General features: G+C 45.8%; 1 protein-coding gene across 1 annotated transcript in view; it reads right to left on the bottom strand.

The window, feature by feature from the left end:
- Window positions 1-23917, bottom strand: part of LOC308306673 (TRAF2 and NCK-interacting protein kinase-like) — a gene marked incomplete at its 5' end in the record, with an annotated part of 119515 nt that overhangs the window by 414 nt on the left and 95184 nt on the right. The window contains 11 exons of the mRNA XM_080751714.1: window positions 1102-1241; window positions 4280-4439; window positions 5579-5728; window positions 5989-6089; window positions 8427-8561; window positions 9325-9468; window positions 10576-10752; window positions 12213-12327; window positions 15318-15467; window positions 16748-16862; window positions 18122-18303. Coding sequence (XP_080607840.1) covers window positions 1102-1241; window positions 4280-4439; window positions 5579-5728; window positions 5989-6089; window positions 8427-8561; window positions 9325-9468; window positions 10576-10752; window positions 12213-12327; window positions 15318-15467; window positions 16748-16862; window positions 18122-18303 — 1569 coding nt within the window. The remainder of the gene's footprint in view (window positions 1-1101; window positions 1242-4279; window positions 4440-5578; window positions 5729-5988; window positions 6090-8426; window positions 8562-9324; window positions 9469-10575; window positions 10753-12212; window positions 12328-15317; window positions 15468-16747; window positions 16863-18121; window positions 18304-23917) is intronic.

Here is a 23917-nt window from a genome sequence, read left to right as displayed (position 1 = left end):
TGGTATGGTTTATTACTTTTTAAAATATGTATTTAAAAAATAATAAATAAGAAGAAGTGCAACATTGTGAGCTTGTAGATCTGCTGTTTTCCCTAGTTTTGGGTCCCGGGCAAACGTCAGATCTCTCTTTTGGGTCTCGACCTGAAAAGTTTGGGAACCACTGATGTTTAGGCAAGGCAAGTTTATTTGTTTATTTCAATAACAAGGCATTTCAAAGTGCTTCACACATAACATTAGCCTTTACACACATTGTGTTTGGCACAAGAATGAACTGAATGAGTTGAGAGCAGATCTAGTTTTCTGGGAGTTTATTCCAAATACCGCACTGTACAGTATGTTGTGCGTAAAAACAGAACGCTGTTCTTTCTCAGTGTACAGGGGCTGCTAATACTTTTGGGACTGCATACTGTATATTGCCTCATGAACAGGTTTACCATGAATTTGACAACTCATGTTCTACGACTAATGTTGCTACATTACCAAGCAAGTAGGTTACTGCCTAGTAGACGCCTAGAAGACACCGTTCACAGCACTAATTAGGAGAAGCTTGATTTGTGCTTTGCTGTATGGCGGTGTTGTTGCATATCGAAAATAGCAGACATACAAGCTCACAACACGGCGCGCTGCAACATGTTCTGAGCTTGTAGCTCTGATATTTTCAACGTGTGACACCATCATAAGACGAATAGGTTTTTTAAAAAAAAAACTATGTTTCTACGTCAGTGGTGCTCAAACCTTTTTATGTGAAGGACCCCTTAAAATTATATGCATTTGGCCACGGATCCCCATCTAAAAATATTTAGTTCCAGGGACCCCCAGAAGCAAAATTTGAGTTGTTCGCTTAAAAAATACACATTTTCATGACTTTTAAAAAATAGCAGCTCTACAAAATCGCAGCGCAGCACTCGGTGCCGCGCTGTGAGCTTGTATATCTGCTATTCAATAGCTAAAGTATAAAATAATTAAGGCCCCTCCACCTTGGTCCCTAGTAACTCAGTCCCACTCCCCCCCCCCCCCCCCCCCCTTGTGACGGCCCTGGTCCCGCTGGGAACAAGAGCGAGATAGAGATGCGTGTGTTTTTGTGCGTGCATGCCTGCTCACCTTGTCATTCCTCTCTGACAGGAACTTCAGTCGCTGAGCTCGCTTGTGCATGAAAACTCCGTCGAGGTGTCCCGTCTCCACGGAGCGGATCTCAATGGCCTTCTCTCCCCACCCCATGATCTGGTTGGAGTGGATGTAGGCTGCAGGGGGCGGGGACAGGGGACACACACACATATACACACACACACACAACAGATTGGACAGGAGAGAACTATCTCAACACCGCTCTCCCAACCAAGCCAATCACTAGGCCACGTCTATTAGGCCCATGTCTCTAGGAGGAAATTATTGCAGCAGTTTCTGGGCGAGCGATAACCTGACTCCGCCAGATGGTGGCAGTAGTGCTTATACTGCATATACCGCCCTACTTTTAACATCTGGAATTGCTCGGGCAGACCCGATGTAGGGGCGGGCCATTTTTTAAAATTCTTTAGCAGGTGATTGGATGGGGCCGTCTGTCTATCACAGTCTGGGCGTGCCAACTCCAACCACTCATATTGGCCAGTGGGTTTCCACGTGGTCTGCAGTCAGACTCTATTTGCTCAGAGCCGCTCAGAGCCCGCCCGTAGCTGACGCTGATTCGTCCGGTCGAGGACTTTACGAGTGATATCAACTCTCCCCGAGCAGTCTCAGATGGTAAAGTAGGGCGGTACGCACTGCTGCCACCATCTGGCGGAGTCAGGTTAGGCGAGCGACTATGCACGCTAGAGTCTGGTGTCAAAAGGTAGTGTTTCTAGTCACTAGACAAACAATCATTGCGAGCATTCTGTTGGCAAAGGGGTCTATGTAGGATCAATGACTAAATATGGACAGCGTACCTAGACTGGATAGCAAGGAGTGCTAGTGACTGGAAGGTGGCAGCAGGTTTGAATTCCTGTTGGAAGGCTTGGAAAGTGAATGACAAAAACATTCTCCTTTCTCTTGACAATTGCTACGGTTGACAGGGTAGCATTTAAAGTCCACAGGTGCTTGTACTGTAGATCCAGAGGCAAGCATGTCTAAACCTCTGTCTATGCCAAGGATGGGTACACCTAAGAGGCATTAGGGATGGGCTTGGTTGTGAGAAATTCTGGTTTGACAAGAGTATGCACACTTCAGTGTGAGAACATTGTAATGTCCTGTTTGTTCCACACAAAACAGCTGGCACTGTGCAAGTGCTAGCTTATACTAATAGCATTGTACTGTAAATGAAGTGAACAATCAATCAAATAAACGCTGGAGCCAACTAATATGTAATTAGTGGTGACACTGGAATGGAGATGGAACAGATACAAGACAGGAGACTTCTTTGAATATCCTGAATGTCCATCCTTGGTGGTTACACATTGGCTAGGTTGTGACCTGTTGACGTACTGTATCACTATGCACGGAACGGAATGTAGTAGGCATGCTGCTGCAACAAAACGTCCATTGTTCTACCGCAGTAGCAACTAGCAAGACACAGGTATACTGAAACCTGCTAGTTATGATTCAGTGATTTTCATTATCACTGAAACTTGATGTCAAATGACTTCTGTACACTTAAATAATATACATGAATGTCTTTTTTTTTTCATTTAGTTAATTGAAACCCAGCATGCCTATTCTGGGGGGAACCTCCGACAAAAACTGTTTGTGAGTTTATAGATTAGGCTATTTTTGGCACAGAGATTTGTTGTACTGTAGATAGAAAAAAGAGGCCCAAGTACAGTTGTAACAAAGGCCCGTTTTACTAAGACTAGAGGGTTTAAGTAGTTAAGAAAAAAAAGCGTTGTCCCATTTAGTTTACAGACATAGTGTAAGTAGAGATCCAGCAATGACCATTAGTTAGAAAAAAAAACACAGGACCCTTCGGCACCAAGGATGAAAGAGAGTTTGAATTGGACAAAATTTGATTGATATTCATATACGTCACAGTTAAGATCGTCAGAATAGAACAAAACAAGACCAAAGGACAGCGGCACAGCAGACAGACAACATCGCCCAGACACAAGCATGCCTCCCTATACCTACCGGTAGGTGTGTGTGTGTGTGTGTGTGCGTGTGTGCGCGTGTGCGTGTGTGTGTGTGTGTGTGTGTGTGTGTGTGTGTGTGTGTGTGTGTGCGTGCGTGCGTGCGCGTGTGTGGTCCTAGGCACCCAGAGTGCTTCTCACTCCCTAGCTTCTGCCGTGGACTGAAGACTCACCTCTTCAGACTCCACCTAAACAAATAGCACTATAGTAAAACTCCCCTTCCCTCGATGACCACACATGAAGCTAGATAGCATTTTTTTTTTTTTTTTTTTTTTTTTTAATTTAGGTTTTAGAAGTTTTTAGAAGATTAGGTGCGTGGTCTACCTATGTTATTTTGTTTTTCTTCTAAATTGATATTCCTATGCATTTGTTGTATCGTTGTTGATGTACTGACATATTATCTTTCTTATTATATTGATGTATTACCTGCTTATTGTAAATCGCTTCGGATTAAAGCGTCTGCTAAATGCCTAAACTGTAATCTTGTCATCTGATCTAGGACTCAAACTAACAGTTGTTTTAGTCCCCACAACTAGAGATAAGAACCACTGGAAGTGATGGATAACAGGAGATGTTTGCTTGCATACCGGTACGTGCATCATGTGCACACACGCGGGCATGTGCGAGTGTGTGCCTGTGGGGGGCTCCTTTCATAACAGCATCAATCTGAAGCATGCAGTGGTGATGAGCTTTCTGCTAAGTCTCTGTCAGCGTTCATCATGACAACCCAGTGCTAATTCATTCCCGGGAGTGTGATACCCAGCGACAGGCAATAAGCAACGGCACAAGCGGAGAGGTACAGTACAGTGTGTGTGGTTCTCTGCCTCGGGAGAAAGCGTGTTTGTGTGGGTGTTTGGGGGGAGGGCGTTAAAAAGGGAAGAAAGCAAGAAGGGATTTCACACAGAGTTAGGGAAGTGTGTGTGTGTGTGTGTGTGTGTGTGTGTGTGTGTGTGTGTGTGTGTGTGTGTGTGTGTGTGTGTGTGTGTGTGTGTGTGTGTGTGCGTGCGTGCGTGCGTGCGTGCGTGCGTGCGTGCGTGCGTGCGTGCGTGCGTGCGTGCCGGTGCTTTTGGGGCGGTACAGGAGAGAAAGCAAAGACGGAGGAGTGTAGCTGTAGGCGAACACACAGGATATATGGGTGTGTACAGTATGTGCGTGTTTGTGGTGGGTTTGTTGTTTCGGACACCTACCAACGGAGGTGGGCATCTCCCCCCACTGGAGCACCACGTCTTTGGTGATGCGTCCGTAGGTGTTGACGTAGACGCCCTCGTCCTCGTAGCAAAGCAGCATCTCCATGCCGTCCGTCTTGGGCAACACCACGATGGCATGGGGGGTCACCTGACTCTGAATCTGCCGGGGGCGACACGGGAGGAGGAGGCGTTCATGGGTCGGGGGTGGGGGTTTGGGGGGGTTTGTCAGTGCGAGTCTGTATTTGGGGGGTGGGGTGGGGGCAATGCAGTACTCTCTCTTTCTCTTTCCTCATTATCCCTCCGCTTTCCTTTGTGATCTGAGATTCCGTTCCTTCCTACCTTCCTTTCTTCCTACCTTCCCTCCCTCCCATGTCCTTTCTCTTCCCTATGTCTTCGAGGAGAAACTGCTGCAACAACGGAGTCCCCCCGTCTCCATAAAACACAAACAAACACACATGCAGCTTGTCATGGAAACAAGGGATGGAATACGGCATGGTTAACACTGTTGCCAAGAGCAACGCGAGGCGGTTGCTTTGGAAACGGGACCCTTTTGTCTCTTACTGTATCCAGAGGATTGTCGAGAGTTGTCGAGGTGTTGACTCGTAGGCTTCATAGGACCAGACCGGCAGAGTCACTACGAGTCTCTCAAAAACATCCAACACTCTCATTCATTCATTCATAACCTCACCCTGTCAATCATGATCTCACCCTTTCATTCACCTCACCCTGTCATTCAATCACAACCTCACCCTGTCATTCACTATCTCAGTGGTTCTCAACCTGTGGGTTGGGATCCTTAGGGGAGGGTCCCTAAATTATTTTGGGGGGTCCCCAGATGATTAACTTAATGTGCAACATTGTTTTCTCACTCAATAGTAAACAAATCAACATATAGTCTAAGTGTATAGAGGGTATCTGCACGTTTCTAAAGTGACAATTGAAGGACGTTTTAATACCTCTAAAATGACAAATTAAACATTGGCCAAATTGTCAAGGCAGACATTGTGAAAATAGCCGATCTACATGCTCACAACGACGCAGAGAGTGAGCATGTAGATCTGCTATTTTCACAAATGTTATACGAAATGTAACGCCTCAACGCCTCAGGAAATATGATTATTTTGGGGGTCGCGGCCTGAAAAGGAAGAGAAAGAACCACTGCATCTCACCCTGTCATTCATAAATTGATCCATCGATCCAATCAATGACTCGCTCACTCACTCAATGTGTAACACATTTACCCAACAACACTTTCAGCATTCAACCCAGCCAGTTCATCAGGCCTGCACAGTGTCTTACATGGGAGGGGATGTAGATGTCGTAGGGGTTTCCAGAGTCCACGTCGATGACATGGAAACCCACGCTGGAGCCGTAGATGACCTTTAACCTCTGGCCCTCCTCCACCGTCAAGTCCACCAGCTGGGGGCGATGCTGGAGGTCAGTGAACGACTGATATGGAGAGAGAGAGAGAGAGAGAGAGGAGCACTTCAGTGTGCGTTGTGTTTAGGTCTGTAAATATGCCAATTATAGTAGAATTAATTGAACTTCAACGGGATTGTGAGCAGAGTTAATTGATTGTAGTAGGGCGGCATAGCTATATTTGGCAGATATATATCTAATCAATTAATGCATCACAGACAGCCACCTGTTAGATGTGTGTGTGTGTGTGTGTGTGTGTGTGTGTGTGTGTGTGTGTGTGTGTGTGTCACCTTGAAGGCCATAAACTTGTGGTAGGGTTTCGGGGCCCAGGCGTAGATCTCCACTGAGTTCTTCAGAGCGATCACCAAGAACTTGATCCTCTCATACTTCACTGCAAGACCAGAGCAGGGACAAGTACATATACTGTACGCATTGTATACATGTACACACACAAATATATAAATATGTAGATATATGTATATATTAGGGCTGGGACTTTAACTGATTAATTGCGATTAATTAATTACAGAAAATTAACGCGATTAAAAGAATTTACGCATTTTAATCGCACTTAGTTTTTGCACCACAGAACCTTCAGTTTCGGGCATACCGATCATAGCGATGCACCAACCAAGGAGAGACAACAAACGCAAAGGGAGAAGTAGCCGATCAGAGCGCTTTGCTTGGCCCAGTGGATGTGAAATTTAGATTTAAAAAACTCACTCGTTGATTCACTCATACAACAAAATGTGTTTTACTTGAAAAAAAATGCTTTTCGGGTCAAATACTAGTAAGACACCTGAGGGTGGAATGCGACCTCAGGGTGACATGCACCTCGCCCTAAAGGGCGAGGTCGCGCCAATTCTTGACCATCTGGCCAACCACAGCGTTTCTCTGACGATTCTAGTTTTTGTCATTCTGGGGGGAGTTTGTTCATGTTTTGTGAGGGTAGGAGACACGGGGAGAACATGCAAACTCCACACAGAAAGGCCCTATCGCCAACCCCACCTAGGGTGTGAGCGATAGGGCCTAAACATGGAAATGTAGAGAACACTATATATGGAGATAGTCCAGTCCATCATGTCATATGGGACTACCGTCATAGACAGTAGCCATTGTTAGGCTGGAGTCAATGGCTGTCTGTCTGTCTGTCTGACTGTCTGTACAGGAAGTGATATCACATGACGTACTTTTTATGCCCATATATGAGTCATTCTGTACCACATCTCCATGTTTAGGCCAAACAGGTTCGCTCCATTTCTCCATGTATAGGTCCAAATGCCCAACGTCGAGCTTGACAAGGAGGATACCGCACATTGTACCTCATCCACCCTTTCTTCTCTCTCCTTTTGGTATCTTTATCCTCCTCCTCCTTTTTTATTCTTCTCTTTTTTTCACAGCCGCCCCCATATTTACTTTAGAAAATAAAAGGTCCGGTTCAACTACAAAATGACATCTCTTGCAACTTCTGAAAAGGATTACTCCTAATTTGAGTTCGGAAAGCTGCACGCACGTCAGAAAGTCGAAACTTTCCGACGAAAACTATGGTCGGAGAGGATGGAGACTGAGAGATGTATGTACAGCCCTCTATAGCTGTGTTCGTCTTGCGCTCTGATTAAAAGAAAGAAGTCAACACAACACAACAGCACAGCAAGTAATTACACACACATCACAATGCAAGAAATCTTCCTCCACCCACCGTTTGTTATGTTACTGTATATCTTCACAGCAATTAGATATTGATATTATTGTCGGCTTGCCGCCCGTGGGTTACAAGCCATCTTGTAAAATACAGAGTCCAGTACTAAAGAGTAAAGACGCACGCACGCATCCCGTAACTGATACGGGAGGTCAGGGAATCATTACAGGGATTTATTTGAGAAATGACGGTGAAATGGGTGAAACTAGTAAGTAGTGCTCCTAAGCCTAATGTTCTAGTCTCGCTGTCGCAGAGTAGACTTGTGTGAGTGTGTGACAGAAGAAAAGCCGTCAAGCCCTCGGCTCGTTGCGGCTCTCCATTGGCTAATGTACTCATGTCATGACCAATCAGAGCCGTGTTGCTATAGATACGGATAGAACCCATACCCTAGAAGGCTATTAGCCTAGAAGGCTATGGGAGGCAGCACTCGCATCACACACACCACACTCCATTCTAGCTAAGCGCACACACAGAGACATCATGTGTGAAATTCACAGCGCGAAATGTTCCGAGCATGGTTCTGAGCCCGGGCCCGGCCCTAAGCCCGTTGGTGAGCCCGGTGTTCTCTCCTGGGCTGGGAGTTCAGAGTTGAGCTTGTTGTAAACAAACATGGCGGCGACCAGGAGCTGATGTAGCTCGGATATGCTAACTACAGTATGAGGGACTGAGACCGAGCGAGAAAAGTGAATTTTGAGCGAGAATAATAACCGGATTACGGGTAGACCCAAAAGGTGCCGTTTTGGAGCCGTGGGGTGCAGGGGAGAAAATCGAAAAATGAACAAAATGCTGCTTTGGGTAAAACAACACCTGGATCAGCCCAGAGCCTTCCTGGATCATCATTTCAAAGGTAGGAAAGTCGTTTTTGACCGAAACTCCCCTTTAATATTGATGACATCAGGGAACTCCACATACGGGCATAAAAGGATCTACGCCGTAGACCGTAAAAAAGTCCGGACGGACAGAGTCAGCATGTGCCGTTTGACATGCTAAATTGCGACCTTCAATATAATATGGTATGTAAAGACATACCGACTTTGTAGTGTACGCAGCCCTCCAGTTCTCCTACGGTGATCCAGCCCTGTTTCTTCTCCACCTCGGGGTCGTTGTGCAGGATGCGGTTCCTAAGCCAGGACAGGTAGTACACACGCAGCTTGTTCTTCTTCCCTGAGCAGGAGGAGAGGGAACCCTTCTGGATGAGCACTTCATTACAGAGACACTGATCAATGTTGCTGCTGGATAGATCAACTGTAGCTTAACATCCACAATCATTTTGTCACTACATTTTATCTAACCCCATATGATATCATCTTATCTAAGCTCATCTAATCTAGTCTGTACTACTTTAACCTCTTCCCTTCCCTTCCCTTCCCTTCCCTTCTAACCCAGGGGTCTTCAATGCTTTCAGGACAAGGACCCTTTAGTTGAGTGAGAGAGATAAAGCAGGGACCCCCACAACCTCCATATAGTTTAATTGTTTGACAGCACAGTCATCAGTGTATTTTGGATTCATGTCAATTTGTGTTTTCTGATATTTAACTACTTGAGCCGTCATTAAACTTGACCTTTTACTCTGTAATTAGTGTGCTCTTTTTCCCCACTACACCAAACCGCTTTGCCGAAAATAGCCAATCTACAAGCTCACAACGCCTCGCAGTGCCCCCTCACAGTTCAAGTTGTTAATATAAAAAGGAGACCCATGTTCTAACCTTTATGTACTCTCATTCTCATCTCATCTCACGACACGTCCGCCCTGAGATTGGGAGGTTGGGAGTTCAATACTCGGGTTGAGTGAAAACCAAACCATATTTACGAACTTCAAGTTGCCTCAAGTTGCCTCAAGTTCCTCAACGGTGGGCCACATGGCTGGGGAACTGTTGGTTTCCCAATCCCAAGGCTACTCAGTCAGTACTAATGAACTGTGCCTAACCTGAGATGGTAACCAGAACGTTGAGTCCCTCCAGCACATCCATCTGCTGGAAGCGCCGTCGGTTGATCAGGTTATAGACTTTCCCCTGACCACTCCGGTCCAACAGCATCAAGCCATTCTCTGTTCCCACCAGAAGGTTCACCCCTATTCACACACACGCGCACGCACGCACGCACGCACGCACGCACGCACGCACGCACGCACGCACGCACGCACGCACGCACGCACGCACGCACGCACGCACGCACGCACGCACGCACGCACGCACGCACGCACGCACGCACGCACGCACGCACGCACGCACACACACACACACACACACACACACACACACACACACACACACACACACACACACACACACACACACACACACACACAGTAATGATGTATTGTATAATGTATTTGTGTACAGTAATATTCTTGTTAAAGGAACATTTCAACCAATATATAATTGGCCCTTACTAATGCTCATTATAAGATGGCACCATTCCTGTCAACTCACTCTGGGCACTTTTCGACCGGCAAAGAACCGGTTCTGGTTCTTTCTCCCGCCTATGGGATGAACCAGAGGTGAGCTTTTCCACCGAGAACCGAGTTGGTTTCCGAACCGTAAAAGTTGGTTCGGAACGGGAACCACAAGATCCTTGGTTCCTCTGGTGGGTTCAATCTGGTGGAAACGCAAGCCGGTTGGCGGCCAGTTCGCAAGAACGAATCAAGGTTCCAAGAAAGTTGAGCGGCACTGGTTCTTGAACCACGGTTCTTTTGGTGGAAAAGGCCCCTCTGTGTCTCAGAGGAGGGCTGTGGACAGTTCAGAATCCTGCCTACCACTGACATCAACATTTTCATCATTAACTTATGAACAAAACGTAAAAAGTTGAAATATGGAGATACAAGGTTTCTGCCTGACAGCAATAGCGAGTTTAAGATCGCTACGGCAACGGCAGATGACAACGGTAATCAGAAATGATCCGCGCTCGATAGATAAACCTGCCGTCGCCTACTACGGCAGAAGGTCCCTTCCCACGTAGCGCCTACTCCGTCTGCTGCGTGTACGCGTCGCCATGGGAACCAAAGCATTCAGTGAAAGGGGTGGGAACCCGCCGCCGCCGAGGCTTTGCTTAACCATTTTGATCGCTACGGCGATTACGTCATAGCAGCCGTTGTCCGCCTGGCGTTGCCGTATTGAAAACCATCTAGCTTAAACTCGCTAATGACATGCAAGTCCTTCTCTCTGTGTTTGCGTCTCACCCCAGAGCGCGGCGCAGAGGATCTCAGAGTTGAAGCGCTTCTTGTACTTGCGGATCTCGGGTGTGTCGCTGTGGGGTCTGATGTTGGTGGGGTTCACGTTGACCACAGAGATCTTCCTGGCCTCGTTCAGTCTGGCCTGCTCCTGCTCCTGCCTCAGCAGCTCGTCTGCAAACAGCGCTGGGTGGCGCACGCACACACACACACACACACACACACACACACACACACACACACACGCACGCACGCACGCACGCACGCACGCACGCACGCACGCACGCACGCACGCACGCACGCACGCACGCACGCACGCACGCACGCACACACACATGCATTGAGATCCATGTCTGGCTGAACAAGCTTAAGAATAAACACTCTCTCTTAATGATTGTGACCGTTGTCATATAATTGCTTCAGGAAATTAAAAGAAGACATATCACACACGTTGTTTTCTGGTCAGATTTTTCAATGTGCACACCATATCATTTTATTGAGATATAACTAAAGAGCACGGCGTACTTTTCTGACTGGGCAGTATGTGGCTGTCATCGCAAGAACTGGTTGACAGGCTGCCTGTCACGGTGACAGCCCGTACTTACTGTACAGTCGGAAACATACTCGGGGGCCTTTTCCACCGGCAAAGAACCGGTTCCAGAACCTGGTCCGTTCTTGCGAACCGGCTTGAGTTTCCACCAGATTGAACCAGATTAAACCAGAGGAACCAAGGATTTTGTGGTTCCCGTTCCGAACCAACTTTTACGGTTCGGAACCAACTCCGGTTCTCGGTGGAAAAGCTCACCTCTGGTTCATCCCATAGGCGGGAGAAAGAACCAGAACTGGTTCTTTGCCGGTGGAAAAGGCCCCATAGTGCTCTTTAGATACCGTATCAGTATCATGTGTACTTTGTACGTGTGATACATCGGCTATTATTTTCCTGAACCGATTATTTAACAAAGGCGCTCCTGCTCCAGTTTGCCTAACTGCCATATGAAATTGCTCAACGAAGAAAGTATCTGTTCTTTCCTTCTTTACATAGCCCCGTGTAAAACCAGGAAGTGCCAACATGTGAAAGTTGTAATTGAACTACAGGTAGTTGATAAACTACAGTATGCCTGTCCAAAAAAGAGGGAAAAAAAAGAAAAAGATGTCAGTGGATGTCATAGTGTTGTAAAGCAGGTAAAACATTTCTAAAGATTTTGCCAAAGGGGACAACAGCCCCAGACTGTCACACCCACAATGCACTACGAGTATATCGCTGTTGTCGGGTGGAAAGCTTGTATGTCCAAAGCCGTTTTATTCATCATAGTAAAAAAGATTGAAAACAGCCGATCTACAAGCACACAACGCCTCACAACTGCTATCTTCACTAGTTTTGTGCAACAGTCTTACGTATATGATGAGGCAGGGCTTTAAAAAAAAAACATGCACATTTGAAACTTGGAGATACAAGGTTTTTACCGGACAGTGACAATATCATTTCAGCCCTACATGTATTTCCTACTGTGTACTTCATTAGTCAAACTGCACAGCTAATACTAAACCGTGCAAGTTCAGTAACAGGATCCAAGTTAGATGATCTGATGTCATGTGTTTGGTAAATGCTGTGGAAACTGTCTGTCTGAGACAGACAGGACACCAACCGGAGGCGGAGTTTTCATCATCATCTTCCGTAGGGGAGGTCCCATACACCCTCGGATCCACGAATGGCGTGAAGGAAGACTTGGAACCACCCCCACTACGGGGTACTGCGGGGTACTGCCAATCGAAGGGAGAGTGAGAGGACAAATTAACGTAATTAACCACTAACCATGTCTCATTGTGGAGAAAACAACAGAGTTAAAGAAAGTAAGGAGAACACAAGAGGTGAGAGGGAAACAAACTCATATGCAAGCGCTGTGTTATCAGGTAGAAAGGAAGGAGCTTCACGGAAAATGGCTTATTTGCTTCTCAGCTGACTTCTTTCCAAAGTTCACAAGAATTCAACCCAAAGGAGGGAAAGGCTGAGACACGCAATTGTGAGTCAGAACAAGTCTCCAATTACACTTAAAGGTTGTGAATGACGTCATCGATGAAACTGATTTTCAGTGTAAGCTGCGGGGTCGGGGGGCAGTTGGGATGGGGGGGTGAGTCAGTCAGGGGCGTCACACCAAATTATGGGCCCTGGGTACAAGGATTCACTGCGGGCCCCCCATGAATGTTAACAAGCCATGAATATACAAGCTCACAGCGCGGCACCGAGTGCCGCGCTGCGAGCTTGTATATCTGCTATTTTTTAAAAATCGTGAAAATGTGTGCTAGAAACCTATGTCAAGGACCCCCAAGATGATATGTATTTGGCCACGGACCCCGATCTCAAAATATTTAGTTCCAGGGACCCCCCAGAAGCAAAATTTGAGTTAGAAATGTTCGCTTAAAAAAATACATATATTCAAAGATTTTCACACATTTTCACAACTTTTCAAAAATAGCAGATCTACAAGCTCGCAATCTGCTATTTTTCAATAGATAAAGTTATTAGGGCCCCTCCACCTTGGGCCCTGGTAACTCAGTCCCACTTTCCTACCCCTTGTGACGCACCTGGAGTCAGTCACACACAGTGTGAAGGAGTTTGGTAGCACTGCTAGGGGTGCAGGAAGCCAGAGTGAGGTACAGTATATACGTAGCTATGGGGAGGTAATAGATCAGGGGTTCCCAACCTTCTTCAGCTCGAGGCCCAAAAGAGAAATTTGGTGTCTTGCCCTCCGGGCCCCAAAAACGTACAAAAATGCACGGTCAATTAACCAATCAGGCGCTATTTAAGAGTGGAAATAGACGATCTACAAGCCCACACTACTATTTTCACAATTTCTTAAACGTGTTTTAAATCAATGGATTAAAAAAAAAAAAAAAATGTGTAGGAAAGGTAATAAAAAAATAATGGATATTTACTCATGGCCCATGGGCCCTGGGTACAAGGATTCACTGCGGGCCCCCCATGAATGTTAACTATTGAAAAATAGCAGATATACAAGCTCACAGCGCGGCACCGAGTGCCGCGCTGCGAGCTTGTAGATCTGCTATTTTTGAAAAATCGTGAAAATGTGTGCCAAGAAACCTATGTTTTCATGTCAGTGATGCTCAAACTTTTTCATGTGAAGGACCCCCCCCATCTCAAAATATTTAGTTCCAGGGACCCCCCAGAAGCAAAATTTGAGTTACAAATGTTCACTTAAAAAATACATATATTCAAAGATTTGCGCACATTTTCACGACTTTTCAAAAATAGCAGATCTACAAGCTCGCAGCGCGGCACTCGGTGCCGCGCTGTGAGCTTGTAGATCTGCTATTTTTCAATAGCTAAAGTTACTAGGGCCCCTCCACCTTGGGCCCTAGTAACTCAGTCCCACTTTCCTACCCCTTGGGACGCCCCTGAACACTGGTATGTAAATGAAATGAATCTACTGTAGGGGGCTTTGAAGGTCCTTGTCAGAGAGGAAAGGAGGGGTACCGGGGCAGGAGCAGTGGGGTTCAGAGTGGAGGTAGGGGGGTTCAGATTGACACTGGAGGGGCTGGACAACCGGATACAGGAAGAGTGGGCACCTAAACATTTTGGGGTCACCTCAATGTTAAATTGGATCTTTCTCCAAAATATGACAAAATAGAAGAATATGGAAAATGGAATTTTAAAGGATACATGATTTGAACATGCACGGTAGATTAATATGGAGGTAAACTTATTTTGTATGCCCTTAACTCATTTAGTGCCCATGAAATTAACGGATTATAAAGTCCACGATGCCAGTCTCAGGTTGGCATCACCCCCGTTATCTTATTTTGAAGGCCAGAAGTCCACAGCGCAAACACTTCCGGTCTGACGTTATCGCGTCCTGCACCGGAACCGATCGTTGTCCACGTGGAGTTGTGTAATGGCGGACCGGGAGCTTTTATACATGTGTAACATAAGCGAGCATCTGCCTCCATCCTAGCTTCTAAAGTGTAGTTTTGAGATAATGGACATTAAAGATGAGATCCCCCATCCACCTCAATGTTATGGATGGGACTATTTTGTGCTCGTGGAGCCGTGATGATGCGAAATCAGCGACGGATTTCGTCTCCGGACCTCCGGCCATTGTTCTCGGTAATGTATCCGCCGTTACAGTAATATATTACTTTTCACGAGAATACTCGGGATTGGCACCATGTGATACTCGAGTATTTTTCACGAGTCTTCTCGGGATTGGCACTATATGAGTTAAAGTAGAGTTCTCAAAGGGCCTGAAAATTAAGGCCTGGCCCTAACTGGGCCCTACCTTGGCAGACCCGAGGCACTACCCGGCCCTACTAGTTAGCATACATTTTAGGCCCTACCCGGCCCGGAAATGTCGGGTCGGGTATGGTCGGGTCTATCATATAGTAATAGTAATATTATCTATAATAAAAACAAATATTTTATTTTTTCATTGAGCCCGAGGCCCTACCCGGCCCGACTAATTAGCTTACATTTTAGGCCCTACCCTACCCTAAATGTCGGTCGGGTTCGGGTATGGTCGGGTTCGGGCAGGATTTGAGAACTCTACCTTAAAGTCTGGCTAGCCACAGGTTTTGTAGCAATTTGCAGCAATTGTAGAAATAGTACTCCTTAAATGTAAAATGTTCAAGAATGTTCAAATGTTCAAATCATGTTTTTTTTTTTTTTTACATTTGGGAATAAATTGCCAATTGAACACTGATGAGGTGCCCACTCTTACGGTTACCAGACAACCTACTTGGGCCCCAAAGCCGTCGCCAGGGGAGACCAGAGGGGATGTGCTTTGCTGCACCAAATCAGGCAGATTGGCGTTACCAGGGAACAGATTAGCGTTGCCGGGGAAATCGTTGCTGGCGGTAGAGCTCCGCCTCCTTTCCTTTCCATGTTTCTGAAAAAAGAGGAAGAAGCGGCCCGGGGTGGGGGGTGGGTGGGGGGGGGTGGGGTGGGGGGTGGGGGGCACTCAAAAAGGTGCAACTAGGCTGTGCTTTGCTGTTCGGTTCAGTGATGTCGTGGAAGCTCTCAAGGTGTCACAGAGTGTGACACCACAACTTGCTCTCAATGTCATCTGACATGGTGGAAATTAAACGGTTGGGGCCTATGTTAGTGGCTGAGGGGTAAAGCTGCACTCACACCAAAGGTGATTTAGTTGCGGTACCGGTATGTTGCCAAATCGCAGTCGCCAAAATCTAAAGAACACTCACACTAAAAGCGACGACAGGGTCATCATGGTCGTGGATTAGAGCTGAGCAATTAACTGAAAATATAAACAGACATGTATAGCCTCTAATCAACTAAATCTTGCTTATGTAGGTTAATCGAATAATCGAGAAGCAGGTTTTTTATTTTGATATTTTTTGTTTTCTACACCAACACGCAAAAGGTTTGTTGTACTATGGTGGCATGCACGTTCTTTCATTAATCATTCATTAATTGCAACAGAGGCAAAAGTTTGAAATAATCATGATATAGATTTGAAGTCATATCACCCAGCCCTTTGATTGATTGATTGATTGATTAATTGAACACTTTATTATCCGTATCCCTATTATTCCTTTTCATGATCCTATCTTAACCCAGCACCACAACAGGTGTGTATTCTACGGCTAGTTTAACATTGGCCATCGCCTGTTGTTGCTCGAATCCAGGCATTGCTCATTTGCATGAACATGAATTTCGTTTAACACCCAAGGTTCGCCAAATCTCTGCCACGTTGTCGCCAGGAGTCGCATCGCTCCAACTCGCTAAGTGTAGCCAGTACCCTTTGGAAATGAACGGCTGCTGATCGCTTTGTTGCTTTTAGTGTGAGCGTCCCTGTATAGAGCTAGCTTGGGGCTAAGCTGAGCTGTTTGTGGCTGTGTTGGGCACAGTGAACTCGCTTCAAAGCAACCATAACAAACCACAAGCACAAGCACATTTAATTATGTTTCGCACTGCACGCACGCACGCACTGCAGGCGCACGCACTGCACGCACGCACTGCAGGCGCACGCACTGCACACGCGCGCGCACGCACATAGACGCACACAGACGCGCAGAGAACAAAGCGAGGGAACTAAATAGAAAGTTGCCATGCATGCAGAGCTGATGAATGTGTGAGGTGTCACGTTGTGTGCTGTCAGCAGAGCTGATGGCTTGCAGGTTAAAAGGTGAGAGTTGAGAGGTCACTCACCTCACGGATCACCATGGTACCGTCCTGGGAAGTGTGACTATAGGAACCGCCATGAGAATCATTAGGACTTCCTATCCTTCCAAAGGCCTCGTTGGAACCCTGTCCTGCAGAGGGCCTGACGGACACATGAAGTAATAACCACTGTATTTGTGTAGTAGTTAAGTATTATGTCAGGCACAACTCTTACCAGGGGCCTCACACCAAATTCTGGGCCCTGGGTACAAGGATTCACTGCGGGCCCCCCATGAATGTTAACTATTGAAAAATAGCAGATATACAAGCTCACAGCGCGGCACCGAGTGCCGCGCTGCGAGCTTGTAGATCTGCTATTTTTGAAAAAATCGGAAAATGTGTGCCAAGAAACCTATGTTTCCATGTCAGTGATGCTCAAACCTTTTCATGTGAAGGACCCCCCCCATCTCAAAATATTTAGTTCCAGGGACCCCCCCAGAAGCAAACTTTGAGGTACAAATGTTCACTTAAAAAATACATATATTCAAAGATTTGCGCACATTTTCACGACTTTTCAAAAATAGCAGATCTACAAGCTCGCAGCGCGGCACTCGGTGCCGCGCTGTGAGCTTGTATATCTGCTATTTTTCAATAGCTAAAGTTACTAGGGCCCCTCCACCTTGGGCCCTGGTAACTCAGTCCCACTTTCCTACCCCTTGTGACGCCCCTGACTCTCACACCTAGCCTCTAAGGCAGGGGTGGGCAACTTTGATGATAGAGAGGGGCCACTATATCATTATATTCAATAAAACCATATTTGATAAGTATCACCTACATGTTACTGATTATAGAGACTGTCATATTATTTTAATCAGTTCTTTATTTCCTAAGCAATTAAGCAATTAATTAATTCCAAACGGATTTAGCATAGAGGGTGGTTTTAGAATCCACTATGCGCTTTCCCAAACGTGTGTGGGCAAGACAGCAATCTTAGGGAAAGCACAACAACACGCCAAATAACGGAGTCGGCATTATGTATAGTGTGTTAGTGGGGCCCTAAGATACCGTTTAGGGACAGTGCCAGCTGCAACTCACGGGTAGCGGGTTGTGCAAAGGGGAAAGGCACTGGCAAAAATAGAGCTATAATGCTTCTAATCCTAATCAGGCCCCCCATGAATGTTAACTATTGAAAAATAGCAGATATACAAGCTCACAGCGCGGCACCGAGTGCCGCGCTGCAAGCTTGTAGATCTGCTATTTTTGAAAAATCGGAAAATGTCCTAATTATAAACCTAACTCCCCAAATATTTTAACCATAAAACAAAATGTTTTTCTTGTAAGGATCAGGAAAGGGGTACATCTGTATCGTAATACACACACACACACACACACACACACACACACACACACACACACACTCACATGATGCGAGGTATGTCACTGACAGCGACGGTGCCGTCATTGTTGCCGCCGTCTCCGTCCTCATCCTCGCTGCTGTGGGACTCGTCACTGGATGAAGAGTAGTCGGTCACTTTGACCGGCGGGCGGCTCGTCTCTTCCCCCTGGCGCAGCTCCCTCAGTTCCTTGGCCAGAGCCGTGAGGTCCTGGAGGTCAAAGGTCAAAGATAAGGGTCAGGAGAGGATGCTGTAATAACTTATTTACCATATGCATTGAGACAAATACCTTTTAGGTCATGTTTAGCATGTTAAATGCAGCCAGGTCTCTAAATGTGACAGTAGAAGATTCTCAGTCTAGTCAAAGTTGTTTTCAAAGTTGAATTAATTATTCCACTTCTTGGGCTGAAGATGAATCCAGCTGCACTAAAAAGCCTTTCACAGCGACAGGTTGTTTACAGCTAATAAAAAAGATATATAAACATGACAGTAATGCATCCGTCGACTGCTGCTTTGGGGAACAGTGTATGGCCACTGCATTTTAGAAAAGTGCATTTTAGAGCAGGGACTGGTTTCCTCATGTTATGTGAGGAAAACAACGTGTGGCCATCGCTTTAGAAAGAAACAACGTTTCCACAGCTGACTTCAAAGCTACAACCTTCATGGAATAAAGGCATAGATATCGTGAATAAAGGAATCAATCTGTATGAATAATTCCATCCACTTCATGTGAATATATATGTATATATATTTTTACTTTGTTTATTGGATTTTCCATTGAAGCATTAAAATCAAAGTTGGTACAATACAGACAAGTAATAGCCTCCTCCGGTGCAAACCATCAAATACAACATTTTCTATATACAGAATGAATTATCACCCTTCATATGAATAGTTTTGTGCAATATTCCAGATGCAATCGTTTATTCATCATGCCCTGTGGTGTGTAGAGACTTTTACTAATGTTCAATTCCATTTTCCAGTAAAATGTCCTTGCTGTCTAGTTCAATCCAGCTCCTCAGAATAAACATTCACTGCTTTCTTTTAAACAGGTAAACCCACCAGACTTAGCAAACTGGACCTGAGTTTGCTCTGTACTTGGACTACTTTCTTCTGCCTACAACAAATCTCTTCGGCTTAAAATAGCAACACTAGCTTGTTGTGAGCTTGTAGATCTGCTATTTCTGGCTAAAGTTCCCCCCTGTATAAGGGTGTTATGAACATATATAAAAAGCTAGATGCCTCATTCGCCTCTGCAGTTCACTGGAGTGACGTGCAACAATTGTAGTCTGCTGCCAGTCAAGTGACTACTGGCCAATCACAGTGCGTCTTTTCCGGGACTTATCAATTCAATTCAACAGAGCCAGTTCCGATGTTGCGTGGCTCAACTGTTCTTACAGGCTGCATACGTAAAGATCCGCCCCCACCTGCCTCTGATTGGCCTAGCAACTTCCATATGTGTGACGCACAAGGAAGCGATGCACACAGATTCCTTCTTATGGTTCATGTTGTTCATGAAGAAGACAGCAACAGCCACTGTTACAGGGGAGGAGATCCGAACAGGAAGAGGAAGAGTCAGGGGCATAAATCCCAGCATGCCTCGGTGGACTGGGATCAGGGGTCAAGGGTTAAAGGTGAGGTAGAAGTCATAAATTCAGATGCCCCCCTAAGAACGAGGTGCCATTCTCAGCACAGCCATGTGACTAGCTCACAACCACACATGTTTGGGATGCTTTTCAGCACAGGTTACTAAAGTACAGTAGGTTTGACTTGAGCTTGAAGATCTGCTGTTAAAACAATTTTTTGAACGTTTTGCCTATAATTACATGAAAGAGGTTAATGTCAACTCAACCGCTTATTTCTTCGAGTCAAGCTTTTTTTTGTTTTGTTGTTTTCCAATTACCTGGTTGGGACTTGAACCGATAACTTTTTAAAACCAAGTATCCTATATCCTACATCCTATATCAACATACATACAGTAACTGCATTTGTAACAAACCAAAGTGTGTGAAAACTGGTTGGGAATTCAGCGAGTTATTAATTAATTATTTAATTGTGGTTGAGACCTCCTACTTCATTGGGAGTAATGGCTCTCCCTGATCAAACAAAATGCAGAGGCCAGAGAGGTATCTACGTTTATACCTGTATACCTATGGTCCTAACTAGACTTAGGCTCAGGGGTGGCCGCACATTTGCTGTCACAGCCAGGGGCGTCACACCAAATTCTGGGCCCTGGGTGCAAGGATTCACTGCGGGGCCCCTGTGCTTTAACTATTGAAAAATAGCAGATATACAAGCTCACAGCGCGGCACCGAGTGCCGCGCTGCGAGCTTGTAGATCTGCTATTTTTGAAAAATCCCAGTAATAAATATTTCAAATCCTTCTGAGGTTTTTTTAAAAACCTATATGTTTTTATGTCAGTGGAGCTCAAACCTTTTCATGTGAAGGACCCCCAAAATGGTATGTATTTGGCCACGGAACCCCATCTCAAAATATTGAGTTCCAGGGACCCCCCAGAAGCATAATTTGAGTTACAAATGTTCGCTTAAAAAATACATATATTCAAAGATTTGCACACATTTTCACGACTTTTCAAAAATAGCAGATCTACGAGCTTGTATATCTGCTATTTTTCAATAGATAAAGTTATTAGGGCCCCCTCCACCTTGGGCCCCAGTAACTCAGTCCCACTTTCCTACCCCTTGTGACGCCCCTGCCTATGGTCCTAACTAGACTTAGGCTCAGGGGTGGCCGCACATTTGCTGTCACAGCCCAGACTGTGGAACAGCATTCCCTTCCCTATCATATCTGTCCCCTCCGTTTAATCTGTTATGACCAGTGTCAAGACTCGCTTTCATTCAATAGCATGTGAATCGCCTGATATGGTTGAGGACATGTACGAGCCCATAGAAGTCGGCTGCAGAGGTTTTGCAGGACGCTTTCTCTGCAAAGTCCTCAGTCGACTGGGCACAGGGGTGTCGCACCAAATTCTGGGCCCTGGGTACAAGGATTCACTGTATTATTTTGTGCTTTAACTATTGAAAAATAGCAGATATACAAGCTCACAGCTGCACGCTTGTAGATCTACTATTTTTGAAAAATCGTGAAAATGTGTGCAAGTCTTTGAAGGTTTTTTGAAAAACCTATGTTTCTATGTCAGTGATGCTCAAACTTTTTCATGTGAAGGACCCCCAAAATGGTATGTATTTGGCCACGGACCCCCATCTCAAAATATTTAGTTCCAGGGACCCCCCTGAAGCGAAATTTGAGTTACAAATGTTTGCTTAAAAAATACATATATTCAAAGATTTGCGCACATTTTCACGAATTTTCAAAATGAGCAGATCTACAAACTCGCAGCGCGGTGAGCTTGTACCGTACATCTGCTATTTTTCAATAGCTAAAGTATACAATAATTAAGGCCCCTCCACCTTGGGCCCTAGTAACTCAGTCCCACTTTTACCCCCCTTGTGACGCCCCTGATTGGGAAAATTATGGCATGGGCGGGAAAAAAATGGGGGGACAAACCCCCTAAAACACCCAAAATGCATAGAAAACTAAGCATTTTGGCACACTTATACCTACCAGTAAGACTCCCTAATCGGGAGATAAGCGACCGTAGGTGGCTTATCTCCACAAATAGGGCAAAAATGTGTTTTTCCAAAATCTTCCTGATCCATGTTGATGGCATGAGTGTAGACATGCTGTGTAGTGATATTCGTGATTTTAGGGCAAAAACTGTAGGAGCAGTGTCCAAAAATGTGTTTTAAAAATCGGCCTGAAGGTGGCGCTAGAATAGGGCCATGTGAGAAATGGGGGGTGGGGTCTCCGCGTTGCCTTGGCGGACGAATAGGTATCGGCCCCGGCTCTCCCGGACTCTCCTAGGCCGAGTTACGGCATTTTATGTGCGCTGCAGTGGCAGGGGGTCCTCCACTGGGGGCGCCACCATTTTTGCATCCGTTCTGGAGCACCAGGAGTCGGTGGTCCCCGGGAATTCCCCGTGAGCAGCCCCGTTGGGGTGGTCATTTTTGCACATTTGGTCATTTTTTACATCTGGGGGTCCCCCAGTTGGGGGCTCCGGGGGTCCTTGGAGGTTGTAGTTTGGCAGGCAAGGAGTGTGTGTGTAAAATCTGGCATGGATCGGGTCAACGGGTGCGGAGATATAAGCAGGGAAAAAGTGTGACGTGTGAGTACATTTGGTCATTTTTTACATCTGGAGGTCCGGGGGTCCTTGGAGGTTGTAGTTTGGCAGTCAAGGAGTGTGTGTGCTAAATTTGGCATGGATGGGGGCAACGGTTGTGGAGATATGAGCAGGGCAAAAGTGTGACTGACTCACTGACTCACTCACTGACCCACGGACAGCCGGTGGAGGTTTCTACAGTAAGTAGCTCCCTACGGTCGCAATAACACACAATACAAACAACAGGTCTTACACCTATCTGTCTCTCTCTCTAATATCTTATCAGTTTATCTATCCATCTACCTAGTTGTAGCATAACATTTCAAAAAGTTTAATATTTTTGAAATTTTAGATTTTTGCATGCCATCATGTTTGGTGGGGCAGACAGGGCATTTAGGGGGGCACTGCCCCCCCTTGCCTATGCCTAGATCCGGCCCTGCCCGGCAGTGTCGCCTGGGCGAGGATGTCTGATGTTGTGACATCCAGGATACATCACTGAAGATATGTCCCAGACCAGTGCATGCTGGGGACGTTTCTTGCATACTTATTTGCATGTTATTGCTGATTGTTTATTTGTGCCTCTGAGTTGCATGTTTATTTCATGTCATTATTATTTGATGTCATTACCTCGTGTTCTGTATAGTGCTTTGGTCAATGAGAGAGGTTTTTAAAAGTGGTTTATCAATACATTTGATTTGATTTTATATCTGTGTGGTGTAGGGTTTGAATGACCTGATTGGTTGCCTTCAGTGATTGGTTGCTGTACATCTGGACTCTAAGGCACTTTGTTAGACACCTCTGGTGTAGGTGGCAAAAGAAAGGTGACCATGCACTTGGGGGATGTGTTGCATTTGTGTGTGCGAAATAGAATTGCCCTGTGTGTGTGTGTGTGTGTGTGTGTGTGTGCGTGCGTGTGTGCGTGCGTGCGTGCGCGTGCGTGTGTGTGGCTGTTGCCTTACCAGCTCCTCCTATAAGCACGGATGAGAAGTGGTAAACGTTGAGAGGGAGAGAGAGAATAAAAGGGACAGAAACAGTGAATGAGGCAATGAGAAAGAGTTTGAAAGAGATGCAGCTACTGTATGATAGCTAAATGAGACATGCTGTAGTACAGGCCTCATGGTGGCTCTATAACAAGCAGCTTCTTGTGTTTACCTATAACTGGACCAATCTTGCACACACTCCCTAGAGGCCAAGGAAAGCCCCCAGCCCTGCATTCATCATAGGGCAGGACCTTTAACTTAGCTTTGTGAGAAGCACAGGAGAGGTGCCTCAACTGTGTGACTGCGGCCTTAGCTGTTTCATTCTGACTGGTTGCTGTTGCTGCTGTGACACCTGAATCTCTGCATGGTGATTACTTGGTGCTTTGATAAGTGATTTGAATCAGCTGTGTGGAGAAAGTGAAGCTCACATTAAGCTAAATGAGACATAATACAACTAGAAAGATTTGCTCCTCGAGTCCTCGGAGCAGGGGCGTAAATTGGGTATGGCAGGGGTATGCAGCTGCCAGGGGGGAAAATAAAAGTTACCTTAAAATATAAATCCATAAATGTCTCTTTGTCTATCTTTATTATGTTGTTAAATTACAGTAAAATAACTAAAACATTTCACTTTAACAAGGTATTGCAGCTAAACATGCCAAGTTTA

Source organism: Nannobrachium achirus (genome assembly GCF_963921795.1).
Source record: "Nannobrachium achirus genome assembly, chromosome: 21".
NCBI lineage: Eukaryota > Metazoa > Chordata > Actinopteri > Myctophiformes > Myctophidae > Nannobrachium > Nannobrachium achirus.
The sequence above is the reverse complement of the archived record's forward strand: the minus strand, read 5'-3'. Positions and strand labels throughout refer to the sequence as shown.